Raw genomic sequence first — 15,715 nt, 5'->3', positions numbered from 1 at the left:
GCAAGTTTTGAGGGATTCCTTCTTCATGGCATGCATATCTTTAATTAAATTCAAAGCTTCAAAGTAGTCCAGATCATCTATGGAGGATGGTTCAGCGCGCTCTGGCCTGGTGGTGCTCAGGGTGTTTCCTGACAGCCTCTGTCCAGCTTGATCTTGAGGAGGAACTGGGCGTTCAACCTTGTTATGGAACTCTGCCCAATTTTCAATGAATGTAATTAAATTCTGTGCAGTATCTCTGAAGGTATCTTCCAGTTCCCCCTTCCCCTTGTCCTCGTGCTCTCTCAGGAGGTTTTCCAGGAATTTCTTATCACTGTAAAACGCTCCCAGCCATTTCCTCTCCTCCTTTTTCTTAAAGATGTCCAGCGTCTGCTTTTTATTTTTTGACATTTTTATTTCTCCTGTATCCTCTCTAAAGCAATGCGCACATCTGCTACTGTCTTAGTGGAGTATTAAAAGCAGACCCTTATACATCTTTGCCAAATTCCAATTCATGTCACACAAACGACTACGAGTCCCCTATATGACATCATCACAGAGCATTTTATTCATGTATTCATTTATTCACCTCTGTTACCAAGTCCTGCCCCTTAGTTACAGGTACTGTCCTTTTCAAGCTGTTTTCTTTAGAGTTTAAAAGAATGGGATGTAATGTTCTGCGGGAGTCAGATGTGTGAACTAGTATCATGCAGGTCCAATTTGTCAGGTTGTGAATTAGCTTTGCGCTAACTGTGAGGCATGCCCAGAGATCCCATTGGGGATGTGGTGGGTGGATTTAAATGGCTGCACTGGCCCTGCGTGATGTCATGTGACAGCCATGTGACATCATATCTGCCATTTCACAGCGTGCAGTACCAACTTCACAGTGTAGATGCTAGCATGGCAGGTAGATATTTCAGGATTTCTACAACAGCTTCAATGCAATTCATAGATGTAGAACATAATGGTGGCGGTTAATGCCACACTGGGCAACATCACAGAAGGTATCTCTCCACAGCCCGCCACTGACTTACCTTGCTCTTGGTGACATCGTAGCTCCTCCTGTTAGATAACAGCCTCGACTGACCTCCTGGCACCTTCCGTCAATGATTCTTCCCTCTCGCAGGGTTTGTTTCATTCTGTGTGCGGAGATGGGGGTTGAGGCATTGGTTGATTTCCCTGCCCCTTGTGTCTGCCAGGCACAAAGGAGGTGAGGGGTCGATCAAAGGGTGTGTCTGTGATTTTATGTAACAAGAGAATTACTCCTTACTTTTTCTGGACTTTCAGAGTCCAAGGACTAGATTCATGGCTGTTGTCACGCTGATGTCGGACTACACCAACAGGTCTTGTTCTCCATGCAGCGCTGTGCCAGTGTTTTATATATCTATTTATTTTTTTAAAATTTGCAGAGATCATTTAGATCTGAATGGAAAAACATCAATTATCATGTTCTTGAACACATACTTTTTCACGTTTCTCGCAGTTTGATCTCTGGCATCAGGCTAAGTGCCAGTGCTGACCTTTACTCTGGTTGACACCCTACTACAGGGACACAGTTCAGTCACTTGTCCACAGAGAAGCCCATAGCTATAGGCTGCAGGTATAGTCTTCCCAAGACTGGTTTCTGTGAGAGGAGCTCCACAAACTCAAGAGGAGGGCCTTTTTGTAGAGTTGTACTGAGAACACGTTCCCCTCCTCTTGCCTCAGCAGCAGACCTCATGTGGCGGAGCTCCTCCCTGAGGCCCTGAGCTACACCAGGGGTTTCACATTTGAAGTCTTTCAGCCTTGTCTGATTTTGATGATCTGACCTTTAAGCTCCCTGACAATTCTCAATTACTGAGAACCTCAGTAACTTACCATAACTTTCTGGTGCCTCATCTGAAAGTCCTGCAGTTTAACAGTGAGGGTCAGATTCTCTTTCCGCAGCAGGTTTGTTCCTTCCAGTCTTTCCCTGGCGCTTTTCAAGCATATAGTTAAAAGTCGGTTAGCTTTCTTTTCCTGCATCATACAAGTTTGTTGCTTGACTATGCCTGCCTATAACTCTTTGGAAATCTCAACATGTCATTTGCTCATGGAGGCCTTCACCTCAGAATCCAAGTTCCATCAGTTTCATCAGAATCCATCAGTCTGTGTTGCCATGTTCTCATCTCTGGATCAGGTGTCTTTCTAGGGGGTATTTCCTCAAAATACCTTTCTCTGTCTTTTCCACTTACTAATTTTGAGTCACAAATCTCACCCTCTCAAACTTTGTCAGAAGCTGTGATGGGCTGAGCATCACAGTGACACGCCATGATCACATCAATCTGATTGGGCAGCTATGATGCAGTAATCGACAGGGGTGGCATATTAGCTCCACAGACTCTTAAGGATTGGGATCGCGGAGCCCCTGGACAGGTTCTGGGGGCCGGTAGAGGACTGACTCACTCAGAAGGTTTTAAGGTATCACTTTAAGAATAATATAAGGTAAGATGTCAGCATATCTTTAAATACATATTTGTGTTAACGGATATTTGTTCCCCTTCTATGGTGAGTGGATGAATCTGCAAAAAAAAAGAAAGCAATCAAATCAAACCCTATGCTGAGTGTATGGGGTCACCCTCCTCCAAATCCTAGCATGATTGCCCCCTTATCTGATGTTCTGTGACCCTGTAAAATGTCCTCCCTCTGGCTGTTGCCTCGGCACCCCTCACCATGGTTAGATCCTGTTCAGGCCCGGGTCGAATTATTGAAACACAATCTTCTCTATGATCGCATCAAGTTCTTTCTCCTTTGGGGTCTAGCATGTACTTCTTACGATGATGGAGTCTGGTGCCCAATCGATGGCCTTTCAAACACTTTTATTGTGAAAGCTCTCCCATCTGGTTGACATGTTGCTTGTTTACCCATCAAGAGAAGCACTTCATCATTCTCATAATTTTCAGATTGGTAGTGTAAAGTGGCCCCATGACTCCCACCTTCTAAGGACCACTAGCTTGCTCTTGGACAGCCAGCAAACCTTCGGTGTCAATCAGCTCCTTCCAAATGGCGAACAACACAGAATTTGGACATCAAGATGTCTAACTCCAAAGAGTTAGCTTTGAATCCATGGACTCTACTCCTTAGAAGGTTAAAACATGTATCTTGACTGCACCCTCTAAACATAAATAAAGTTCACGATCTGAGAGTTTCAGGTCTGAGACATTGCAGCCTGTTTTGGGTAGATGGCAGAGGGAAGCTTAAGTGAAATTGAAAACACAAGACCAGTCAGAGGGCAGAAGAAATGGAACTGAAAATATGGTAGAGATGTTCATCTGTTACTTTAATTTTGGTCTCAGATTTACTCCTACCTCCAATGCGTATTCCAATGAGAAATACATTTTATTAGCTGATTATCAGGTTTCCTGTCAGCATTTTAAAAATGCACCTGATTTCACACAGTTCTTGTTTAAAAATGAGATCTTTCTCCTAGATGTTCTTCCACGATGAGGAATACCTGTTGGCAGTTTACCCGGTGTTTCATGGTGCGTGGGAACTCTCCTGGATTAAATGACGAAACCATTTGTGGGCGGCAAGTAGGTGAAAGTGCTGGACAATGATTGTTCTGTAGGTTCAATATATTAGACTACAAACAGAGCGGAACTTCAGATGGACCATGCTATCTGTGTATTTTAACCCAGTGTTTGTGTGTGTGTGATATCTAAAACTCAAGGCAAACCGGGAGCAGGGATGCATCAGTGATACTCCGTCTCCTGGGGAGGATGTGAAAAGAAGAGTCAATTGTCCAAAGGGGTGCTTTTTATTGTAATTCCCCAGTGTAGTTCCCCAGCAATGTCTCTAAGGAAGTGCAACCCTGGATTCTGTGGCAAGGGAACAAATTGGTGATTTACATCCATGAAAAAGTGAGATGCCATATATTATAATGTCAACAGGTACAGGAATCCCCAGATGAAATCTTTTGGAGGGAAGAAAGAAAAATAGTAGAACATCAGTGAGAGAAAATTTGCCCTTTAGCAAATTGTTTCTTGTTTTTATAATAATAATAAAAGCAAAGGGACCCCGACTCAGATTGGAGGGCCACGGCAAAGAGACATTTTAGCGCACAGTAACCCAACACCTATGACGCCAGCCTGGATTATAATCCCATCAGCTTTCAACGATGTGCTTGCCAGAGGGAATGGCAGCAAAAATACAGATTGGAAAAGCCATTTAATCTCCTTACTGAGCTCAAAGATTAGAAGATTGAAGTTTGTGTTTTAAAGAAGTTACTTGAATGTGAAAAATGACTTTCTAGTATCTTGATTTTTAGTGCACTGACCTTTGGTTAAATCAAAGGACTGGCCTCCAATGAGGCTCAGATGCCTTCATCTAAAGAGGGATACACTTTTCAGTTGTAGAGACATATAACATATTGGCATTAAAATGTAAAATAAGAAAATAATTGTGATTTAGGGGCAACTGTTGCAACAGTAATCCACATACATGAGCGTGTGACTGTTGCCAGAGCTGATCCTGAGCAGCAGCTCCAGGAGGTTAGGAGTCAGAGTCCTCCTGGTAGTAGCGGTTCTTCTTGATGATAGCCTCCACACTAAGACCCTCAGTATCCCTGGCGTCCTTGTCGTCCTCCAAGAAGCCCACATCCTGGGAAGATTGGTCCTGTTTTGGCAGCGCATGTGAGGATGGTGCTGAGATGTCCGGGGAGGTGCTTTTGAGGGAGGCTTCTTCCAACGCTGCGGTGTCTGGTGTAGCCTCCCCTACCACTTCCTCTTTTCTTTCTTGTTCCTCCTCAGATTGAACAGCAGAATCCTCCTTGGCCATGTTTGTGTTTGCTTCTGCTGCGTCTTTGGTGCGGGGAATTGGCAAGGCCTCTTGTGACCACACCTTCTCCGGCTCCCTGGCTGGTGCTTCACGTGAGACCCGTTCTTCCAGTGATGTTCTCCATTCCAGCCTGGACTTGAGAGGCCTTCGAGGCTCTCGGGGCCCCAGGCTGGAGGCGAGGCTTGGCCTCTCTGCAAGTGTGAAAGGTCGACAGCGCTCCTTGAGGGAGGAGCTCCTCCTCAGGCTCTTCAGCTCAGCCCGTTCGGAGCTCTGGAGTAGCGAAGATGTCACCTCTTCCTCTGGAGGCCACTTGGCTCGCCACGGTCGGGCTGAGGCAGAGCCCTCCGTAGCTGGACTCCGGGCCCCTGCTCCAGGTGAGGCCCCGTCAGCGGACGGGGGCCAGGCAATCTTCAGTCTGCGGGTTTCAGGCGGCTTTTCCATTGACGGTTGGTCAACAGAGCTGGCGTTCATTGGCCCAGCCATCTCAAGGGAGGTGACCTGTGGGGTGGGGTCCACAGGTAGGGTCGGACATACCTCCAGGACACACCCCGCCTGTTCCTCCTCCTCCCCTTCACCCCCTTTGGCCCGTGGCTCCCACAGCTCCCGGTGAGGCCGGCGGCCAAAGCCCTCGTCATAGTTCCCCTTGGCCTTGAAAAGCTGCTGGAAGTGAGGCTTGCAGTATACACTGTCGTGCAGTGAGGCGAAGGTCCCCAGGCTGGAGAGGAGGAGGAGATAAGGTCAGGGTTAACATTTGCTGAAACCCCGGTTGTGTAATCTCAGACTATCCCGGAGGCCAACCTCAGTTTTGTGCTGCAGTGGACGCAACGGAAGCAGTTTCGGTGGTAGACATGCTGAAGGGCGGCCAGCCTCTCCAGAGGGTACACCGTCTTCAGACAGGCCACACAAGTCTCCCTCACGGCTGGGCAGAACTTCTGAATGGACAGGAAGACACTCAGATCAAGGTTGGAACTCATTGGGGGCCGTTGTGTGTAGGTGCCCACAGTCTGCAGAGGTATATACTCACCCTGGAGGCCTTGGCTGCTCCACCACTGTCCCCTGAAGCAGATTTAAAGACACACCTCACAGTTTGAGCTGAAGTCTTATATTTTTATAGATTATCGTGTTTCACATTTTCTATTTTGACTCACCGTTGCACTCGGGCTCAGTGGCACCCCTCTGGTTAGGGGTAGTGGAAGTCTTTTGGGGGGGCAGATCTGGACCATGATCCTGCGGGAAAGCAAACGTTAGGGTTACCTGAGAGAAGGTCGGTGCAGCCGTGAGATCTCCATGGACAAGCCAGGTTTGAGTCCACGTCAAAGACACGTGTCTTCATCTTATTCATCTTCTCCAACAGATTGGCATCAACATTAAGAATCAGAGCCCAGTTGGGACGGGGTTCCTGTGTGTTCTCACAGCTCGGGGAGTGGCTTGTTTTGAGACAGCAGCCTGGTATTTGGCCATCTTCTCCTTCAGGGAGTTCTTCTCTGGTGCCCTGTCAGACAGCAAGGTGCCTGGAGGACCGCTCTGCTTGTCCACATCCTCTGAAGAAGAGCTTCGTACAGTCTTCCTGCCGCTCTGGAGGGTCAGAAAAAGGAGGAGATATCAGCTCATGATCTCACCCCCTTTCCTCAGTCACTGCACTGGCATTTGCACAGCCTTCTCACCACAACCCCGGAGCTTCCTGGCCCTTTTGCTCGCACCAGAACCTTACTTTCATTCGTTCAGGAGACCTGGAAGACCAACTCAAACCTTTGCAGCAACCTGCCTCAAGCCTCAACAAAGGAAGGACCTGCTGCTCCTGAAGACGTCGACGCCTTCCTGTCACATTCTCTGGAGTTTCATGGTCTTCAACCAATGTCTAAGTCCTGAGGTTGAGCCACATGAACAGAAAATCACCACATCACCATGGGAACCTCTGCCCTCCGTCCTTGTCAGTACGAACCAATAGGTTTTCTAAAAGACTCCAGGCACAGGCGTGGCGGAGGTGGATGGGGACCATCAGGTTGTTTTAAAAATCTGGCAGTAACCACATCTAACACCTCTGGCCATTTCTTCCTGCGAGGATGTTGCAATGATAGCGTTATTACTGATTAACAAACAGAGCCTTATCCCATCCCCCTCCCCCCTCAGGCCACGGCAGGCAAGAAGGTGGTGTGAAGAATGAAACGGCCCAGGGTCTGGAATGTCCCTGCATTCCTCGGCTCCAGGAGGGAGGAGGGCTCCAGAACACACTGTGGGAAAAACCAGGTGCACCAGGGCTCCAGGATAAAGCTAAATACATGAATGATCACAGTCTGAGAGCAGATCCTCAGACAGGAGCTCCGTGGGGATGCTTCATAAATGCATGAACTTATTACAAATATCCATATATGCAGTAAACAGCTGCAGATCATTGCCTGTTTGATTTTCTATCTGCAGATGTGAGGTGAAGCAGAACGGCCAGCGGCCAACGCTGTGGTGCACAGCAGCCAGAAATTCCTCCACAGACTACTTCCTCCCTCAACACAAAAGAAAACAGAAGCTTCCTGTCGCGCAGGACAGCCTTCAAGGAAATAACATGACAATGTAGTTTCATTAAAATGTGCGTTAATTCAGTTAATCCCTGTCAGTGCTTTCGGTCCAGTCAGTGTCTCAGACACACATCTGTCAATGCAGGCAATGAAGACTAGGCCCCATCTACAAGGCAAACATCTCACACACACACAGCCAGAGGGAGCCAGTCATAGATTCAGCAGCTGTCAGGTTAAAACTCCAAAGAGTTACAGACCCTCTGAAACAATTTGCCATCCTAGTGAGAACAATCAATCTAGAAATGTGGTGTGTCCAGTTGTGCCCACCTTCGCCACAGCAACTTCGTCCCGTTCGAAGGTCATCTTCAGGTCATTCAGAGGCACGTTGGGCTTCTCAAAGGAAGCACAGGGACTCACTGGAACTTGCTCTTGCATCTTGTCCTGGCTTCTGCCACGTGTCAGCTCGTCCCTGTCCATCCTAGCCGGCTGCTCGGCCTGCTGGACATGAGGGGCTGCGAGGTGCCGGTCCGGGGCACTTAGCGGGCTCCTCAGGGCCGGGGGCTCCTCGCTGATGGAGAGCGGTCTGCTCAGTGGGGGAGGTTTGGAGCGGGACACGGAGTAAGAAGTGGGAGGAGGCCTGGTCTGGCCAGAGTTCCCTGCCTGCTCCCAACGCTGCTTTAGGGCACTCAGATTGCTGGTCCTCAGGGATGGGGCAACGCTCTCCACACACTGGAAGGACAGAAAAAGATATTCAAGGAAAAAAACAATAAATAGACAAAGGTCCTGGTGGGACAGGGCAAAAACGAAGCTGCATCCTACGGAAGGCGGTGGACTCAGGCTCTCAGGAGTCATCTCCTGCTGGCTTCTGGTGGAGAGAGCAGGGCTGAGCCTCCACACAGGAGCTTTGCCTTTGCCAACGAACACACAGCAGCATCTGGTAAAGGGCACACCGCTCAGGACAACATCACTGCTCAGACACTCTGACTTCCTCAAATACAGAACAGGAGTGAGAAGATGAAGGAGAGAGGGCCGATAGATCAGCCTCGAGGGAACAAACACTCGGCAGCGATGAGCTTCTCATAGCCCCGGACGCAGCCAGACATTCCCACGGGAACAGATGACTGATTTATTTACTGGTAAGCAGGTACTGCCACTATGGTAAGCCACAACTGGAAAAACACACACATTTACACACACTCCAACAGAGAGACAGACGGTAGGGGAGAAAATAAAGACGGAACAAAAGACAAATAAGGAAGTGAAGAAGCAAAGAAGCAAAGAAGCGAAGAAGAAGAAGCGAAGAAGTGAAGTGAAGGAAGCCCAGACGGGCAAATTAGAAAACCGGAGGCACAATGCCTGCCTTTGTGAGGAGAGAGAGTCTGGGATGGAGGGAGTCTGAAAACTGCAAGCAGAAAGAAGAGAAAAAAAGAAGAAGTAGACCTCTGCCAGGCGGGGTAGGAGGGGGTCGGAGGTCCCTCCTCCGCAGCTGCGGTGCTGACAGACTGTGAGCTCCCAGATGTTCACAGCTACACAAGATCTGCTCTCAGGAGCAGATCCAGCCCTCTAGCTCCAGGAAGAGCAGCAGGAAGTGACGCACTGGTTAACCCTTTCCTGCACGCCCATGGGCACAAACCTAGAGCTTGGACAGACATTGTAGGGCCCAACCCTTTACACCCCCATTCCCTGAGTACTGGGTGAACATACAATCTGAGAATTATTCACCTATTATATGTGAGTGAAGTGCGAAGAAACAGATGGAAATAAAGGAATAAGCCTCATAAAAGGCGCGTTCTATTCTATCCTATGCACTGGACAGCCTTGTGTCAGATACCTTCATTACAAGAAACAGGGCCCACTCACACATTCTTTTTATTTATTGATAACATTGCAGCTAAAAATGCCCTGTCACTGTTTGAAAAATATGTTTTTTTTTGTTTAGTTAGTTAGTCGGATCACTAAAATGACCAATCACTGTGCTGATATGTAAAAGCATCTCAAAGTCCACACGTCTATTAATAGTAGTAGTAATACAAAAACACACACACAATCCACCTTCCCTCTTTTTGGATGATGATGACGAAACATGACATCCACCTCCACCTCCACCTGCCATTAATCTGATGATGTCAGCACCCTGACCATTAACATCATTAAAAGGTGGGATTGACAAAGCACCTGTGCCAAAGTACCGGGGGAACCCCGGACATGAGGAATACAGGATTCACATGCACATGAACACACACACACGCTTACCAAGTGGTCTTTTCTATGCTGCTTATTTAAGTCAGACTCTGACTTTAACTAATATTTTCTCTGGTCTTCATTCTTTTAGCGCCACTAAATCCACCACACACCCCTCGTGCACTTTCCCAAGAGTCTGTCAGAAAGTAGAAGAAACAAGCTTTTCCCACAATAACCCTGTTCCTGTTCAGGTCGGGCCTCCTGGACCACAGTCAAGCAGACACATGCGTTCATGTCATACATTATCAGCCGTGAAAAAGGTTCCTGTCATTGGCGTTAATTTCCACATTGTTAAACAAAGACTTAAGGAGCTAATGGGCTGTCTCTCTCTCTCTCTCTCTCTCTCTCTCTCTCACACACACACACACACACACACACACACACAAACACACACAAACACATACATGATGTATCCACAACACACACACAGCCACAACAACTTTACCTTGATATTCTTCATGATAAGTTCTCATCAGCTGGCCTTCAAACCAATTCTAGGTTCAACCGTGGCTCTTTCACACACACAAAGAGGCTAATCTGCCGTTGGGACTACACACACCATTGCAAGGGGATTACGCTGACTGAAGTGGGATTATGGAGTTGATAGCCGTCCCGTTGCAAAAAGTGGCCAATGAGAGGTCAGACGGGACGGACCCTCTTGGGAAAAGTGTGTTTTAGACACACTCATGCACCCTTGGGGTTACACCTCCAGTTCACACAGGTGCCTTATTTGTATTCCAATTCCACATTTTTGATAAAAATCTTATCAGAAATACTCACTCCCTTCCTCTTCTCTGCATTGGACTCCTCGGCTGCCCTCTGGTACCTGAGGAAAGAGGCCAGGCTTGTTTTCTGGTTGTTCTTCTGCGGCGGTGATATGTTCGCCTGTTTAGCATTAGCACATAGGCAGCTCTGTTTCCTTTCCCGAGGCATGTTAAACAGTAACACATCTTTCTAGAACCAATAGAATATATAACGTGTTTGTTGAAGTTGGATGTTTTGTAAAGTATAGATATTCCGGTGAGAGTCTGAGTGACGGTGATCCTGCAGTACCCAGAGACTTTGGGTCCAAATCTACAATCTAAATAGTCAAAATGACTTCATTGGATATTCTGAGCCTGTATTTAACCAGATGTCGACGTTAAACTCAGTTTTACTCACTTGGAGAAGCGGTCAGCGATGGCGTTGCTTCGACCCCTGCCTCCAACCAGGGACAGCTCCTTGGCTGTCACGCGCACAGACTGCGTGACCCATGACCGGCGGTTAAATGGTGTGCCTTCCATCTCTGGCAAGAACCTGGGTACCATGAGGCGCACACACACACACATACACAGCACATGAGAGACACACACACTGAACCACGATTTCCAGATGAAAACCGCTGACCTTCTGATAGGAGACAACAATAAACTTCAGCTGCATGAATAATTTTTCTGGCCATGAAGAACAAAATGGACATCCCTTTCACAAAGGTGTGGGTGAAATCAAATCAGTGCTTTAGGCAAAGGAGGAAGTCCTGCTGACATTTTAGCACTCTGACATCGGACTAAGATTTAAACTAATAAAAGCTGCCAGTCTCCTCAGGAGGCCACGTTTGTTCTTGGAAAAGACCCTTCTGCTGCGTCCGATCACCCACTGCCATCTCACCTCTCCTCACATACCTTGAATGTATCATGCATAACAAACAGTGCATGCATGCGTGCACGTTCAAACCGCCATGCGTGCAGAGCCCTCATTCACAGGCACGGTGGTGTTGACCAGCAAACGTGCTCAAACCTGTGCTGCGGCCTCCGCAGCTCAATAACGAGACAGGAACGCTGTTATCTTCCAACAGGGTGGAAAACACAACGTGCACACACACACTTGGCAACTTTTCACATCCATGACCACACTAATTTAGGAGTGTAGTGCTCTGTATGTCTTCCTCATTGTACACGGTAAATATAGCTGGATAAAAATCCTGTCTGCTTTCCTGTCTGTCTGTCTGTGGACTTTGGACTGAAACAAAATACACACACACACACAACACTGTATATGTCGGGGTTGGAACGCCCCCGTGAGTGTGTGTGTGTGTGTGTGTGAGGTGTGTTTCAGGAGTCACATGTAGGTGACCTGCCATCAGGCTGTTTTTCTCATCTGAAGATTGACCTTCTGACTTCTTCAATGCAGTAATCTGAAGCCTGCACAGATTTCCGTTGCCTGAACAGCTTTGGGTTCCCATCGTCTTAAAAGCTGTGTGTCTTGAAAGCCTGTAGGTTTCGCCAGCCACGGGTCACACTGCCACTGGTGGAATAGACTCTTCCTGAGTGTCACTTGGATCTGAAAACCTAAAACCTCATTGCTATGAGCTCTTATAGACAGGTGGATTCTGGAGCTGGAGATCACACAGCTCTAATTAACATGAATAACAGGGCGCGGTCACGACAAGCTCTTCCTGTAAATGTGAACAAACCTGAATTTTAAGATTCTAGTATTTTTGAATGCATTTGAAGGCATCACATGACCTGGAAACAAAAAGGGTAATATGAACAGTTTACATCAGCAGACCTCCTCCTGCATCACAAACTAGAATCTGTTTTTAAACCAGCAAAGAGACGAGCATCAGACAGCAGATTTACTGTGAAATAACAACCCACGAACCTGCTTCCACTGAAAAACACTTTGTATGAAAAGCAGCAATGCTCCTGTGACGCTGCTTTCGCTTCAGGTCATGAACTTCCTGCTGTGGACAGAGCCTGTTCCTGATCTAAAGCGGGGCAAGGGGAACCTTGGAGCAGGTCATCTTCTGAAATGAACCCCTGCTGGGTGGATACTGACCTTTGACCCTTGCTTACAGACAAATGTCCCTTTATGGACAGAGGCTGGGAGGGTCCACCCGCTCAGTCTGAGCTTACCTGAGGAGCAGCATGGAAGGGAAAAAAAGCAGGTGAAGTTGCAGAAGAGTATGTACCCGAATTGGATGTGGAGTTGAGACCGGCAGTTGGATTCCAGGTGTGTGACGTGTAGGAGAGGGTCCAGGGAACAGGGTGTCTACAGACCCGTAGGTTCAAGGAGCTCCAAAAGAACTATGACTCATTTAAAATGCAATTCCGGTGGGGTGAGAAAAAGAGGAGGAGGAAGAAGGAGAGAAAGAGGAGAGGACAGGTCAGGTTGACTGAGAGCGCATTCCGTGCAGTCTTACCTGTGCGACCTTCGCGGAGTCACTCTTCCCCTGGACACCTGACACCCGGAGGAGGAGGAAGAGCTCAGAGAGGGAGGAGCAGGGAGGAGGAGGGGGCTGTCTCCAGTGAGTTGGTCCAGGAGTGGCAGAGGCCGGTCACGTGGATCCCCCTATTTCTTTTTTTTTTAATGCCCGGTATCGAAGCACCTCCACCTGCCTCAGTGGATATACATGAGGGAAGAAAGAGTCTTCTCCATCTCGTCCAGATTCACCACAGCTTCAGACATGCATGGAAAAGGACACATTCCTGACCGCGGTCAGGGGAGGCAGGTCAGGCAGAGCCTGTTTGTCTAAGTAAAAGTTGCTGAATCAAATCCAGGGCAGCAAGCCGAGGTGCGGCAGCAAAGTGGGGGGGGGCAACCTCACCTTACCTCTCCACACACAGTCCCTCACACTGGGCTGTACTGCTACTTTCTGTGTCTCAGCATATTGCCAATATGTTTTTAAGAACATTTGTTATATCATCTTCACACCATGAACTTCTGCTGCCTGTGTCATGTCTATAATGTAAGTGTGTGACATAATTATTCAGCTGATTGGACTATAAACTGCAGTGAGAAGTCATAAGGTGGGGCTGGCAGTACCGTGCAGCACCTAAGGGGGGCGGATCAGAGTTGACAGGTACTTGTATACAGTCCTTCTATAAGCAATATAGAATAAAATGAGTAACATCAATAAAACAACATTATAAGGATGTTACAACAGAGCAAGAGAGGACTTGGCGCACGGACTTCATATGCAAATAAGAGGGAGACATCAACTGGTTTTCAGTTTAATGAGAAAAAAAAGTGAAAAAAACTTTTGACTTTCAGTGAATTATTCTCTTCTTTTTCTTGTTCTGCTCTTGATGAGCAACCCATGTTAAAATTGATTAAACCACCAGAACTGAAAGTTTTGAAAATGACAAAGGTTTAACTGAGGGTCAGAATTTAAATGGCGTAGTCCGCTATTCTGTACTTTTATGAGTTTATAATGAGTGTGATTTTTATACAAGTGGAAGGTGCACAACACATTTGCACTATCTGTTGTCTTTTGCCGCAACAAAAGAAACATTCTTTCAGTGGCAAATAGGCGGTTGTGTATGTGTTTGCGTGTGTGTGTGTGTGTGTGCGCGCGCGCGTGCGTGCACACGCGTGTGGGTGAGAGGAATGCTTATGAGAAATGAACCATTATCAGCATTCAATCTGTAAGCTCCCAAATGAACAGGGAATAAGATCCTCTTTGGAGTTCCTACAATTTTCAGTATGACTCCAAAGGAGTCACTGCATCAGCAGCCTAAACTGGTGAATGAAGACACATATGGCAAGAAGCTTGTCTCTTCTTGTTCACTTCCGTCTTTCTTCTCGGGATGTGCATGGACATGGGCCTGGTGGCCTTCCATCACCAAGACCCTCCAGAGAGTACATGGAAAATGCATCTTCTAATGTGGACATGAAGGTTGTTCAGGCAAGCAGCCTGACACTAATGGACATCATTCAGACACACAAGCGCAATGTGGATTTTTGACAACATGGTTCTTGCAGATGAAAATACAGCTAAGAACTCATAGAACCCCATCATATCTCAAAGAACTTTTAGAACCCTATCGGATCTATGACAAGTCTAAGAAGCCCAACATGTCTATGAGAACTCTTGGAACCCTATCACATCTCAAAGAAATCCAAGGAGCCCATTATAGCTCAACAAACTCTTAGATAACCTTTTTAATCTCAGAGGACTCTTAGCACCTAATCATATCTCTGAGAACTCCCCGAACCCCACCACCCAATCAGATCTCCATGCTCATGAGACACAGACTTACTTGTGGTTCCTGGAGTCTCTGAAAGCAGAACGTGGGCTGGAGTATTCAAGTAGTGAGCTTTTCTCCAGTGGGATCATCTTCATATCTCCATCCAGGGGGTGGACACCCTCTTTATGTTTAACAATAGGTTTTAAACATTCCTGTTTGAGAAAGCTACAGTAACAGTGGGGCAATGCCAGGTTTGTGTAGATCATCTAGAAGAGTGTGGTCCATACCCGCTCTACATGGGAAGTGTCTTCAGACACCTGGGTTGGGAATAGGAGCCGTGGAAATAACATCTATAGAAATAAAATCTGACTTGAACTTTTGCATTAACGTCCTTAAAATCCCACCTTTTTATATTTGAAATGATTTTTGTTTTTTTGAAAACATGAGCTGAGCCACTGGATAAGAAATCTCTTGGTTCATGATGCTTCCAATTCCAAATGGATTCAGTTATTTCCACATCACACGTGTTTCTGCTGACTTCTGGAGGACAGGTCACTGCCAAGATAGTTTTAGAGTTATCATATCCTGTTTTTTGTTTTTTAGTCAATGGACAGAGGGCTAATGCACTCATCAATGAATGTGAAATGTACCGTCTGTGACAGATGCAGACATTATTCTACACTGTCGAGGTCAAACTTGTAGAAACAAATAGAAGCAGCATATTTTGGGAGGAGAGCTTTAGCCCTGCACAGGGAGATGTCATCAATAGGAAGTTCCTGACTCCAGCTTTGGACCCTCTATTAACCAATACATCTGTATCCAGAGGCAGCTAGCTGTTCTGTTATTGTGCCAATGTGGGTGATAGGAGCTGACCTGGCCAAGGTTCTGTCCAGATATTAGGCCATAAAGACAATTCTGCCGTTTCTTTGTGGTGCATGCAGACAGGCTTGTGTTCGTCCCGGACCAGAGGCTTTCGTCTTCATAGCAACTGAGTCATTAGGACTGACATGATATATCCATGGTGCTGAAAGAGAGCTGTTCCTGGAAATTGCATAGCAGGTGAGTCTGTTAAAGAAATAAAAAAGAGTGTATTTGTTAAAAAAAAGGTTTGTCTTTTTTGTTGTATTTGTGAGAATACATGGGTTACAGTGCTGTTGCTTCAGGTGAGGATGAGGCTTCTCCTCACTCCAAAGCAAAAAGTAAGACTATCCGATGTTAAAGCAGCTCCTGAACCGTATCCGATAT

The 15,715-nt window shown here is 46.9% G+C and overlaps 1 protein-coding gene across 7 annotated transcripts; it reads right to left on the bottom strand.

Moving 5' to 3' along the window:
• Positions 1 to 3,737: 3,737 nt before the first annotated feature.
• Positions 3,738 to 12,721, bottom strand: LOC147222090 (LIM domain and actin-binding protein 1-like). Of its 7 annotated transcripts, XM_086167897.1 has the most exons (10): positions 12,703 to 12,721; positions 12,472 to 12,586; positions 10,683 to 10,817; positions 10,302 to 10,347; positions 7,608 to 8,009; positions 6,184 to 6,345; positions 5,919 to 5,997; positions 5,795 to 5,826; positions 5,569 to 5,702; positions 3,738 to 5,485 (listed from the first exon to the last, which is right to left on the bottom strand). In XM_086167897.1, exons 3-10 carry the CDS (start codon positions 10,802 to 10,804, stop codon positions 4,486 to 4,488), a joined length of 1,977 nt encoding a protein of 658 aa, XP_086024023.1. In that variant the 5' UTR covers positions 10,805 to 10,817; positions 12,472 to 12,586; positions 12,703 to 12,721; the 3' UTR covers positions 3,738 to 4,485. The 7 variants fall into 7 exon arrangements, with proteins under 7 accessions (XP_086024023.1, XP_086024024.1, XP_086024022.1 ...); XM_086167898.1 differs by lacking the exon at positions 12,472 to 12,586 and having other exon boundaries at positions 12,703 to 12,719; XM_086167896.1 differs by lacking the exon at positions 12,703 to 12,721 and having other exon boundaries at positions 12,472 to 12,696.
• Positions 12,722 to 15,715: the final 2,994 nt, after the last annotated feature.

This window comes from Fistularia commersonii, chromosome 21, assembly GCF_037954325.1.
Source record: "Fistularia commersonii isolate RoL2024-O1a breed Wild chromosome 21, RoL_Fcom_v1.0, whole genome shotgun sequence".
In the NCBI taxonomy this organism is placed as follows: domain Eukaryota; kingdom Metazoa; phylum Chordata; class Actinopteri; order Syngnathiformes; family Fistulariidae; genus Fistularia; species Fistularia commersonii.
Note: the sequence above shows the minus strand (reverse complement) of the source record. Positions and strands in the feature narration are given on the sequence as shown.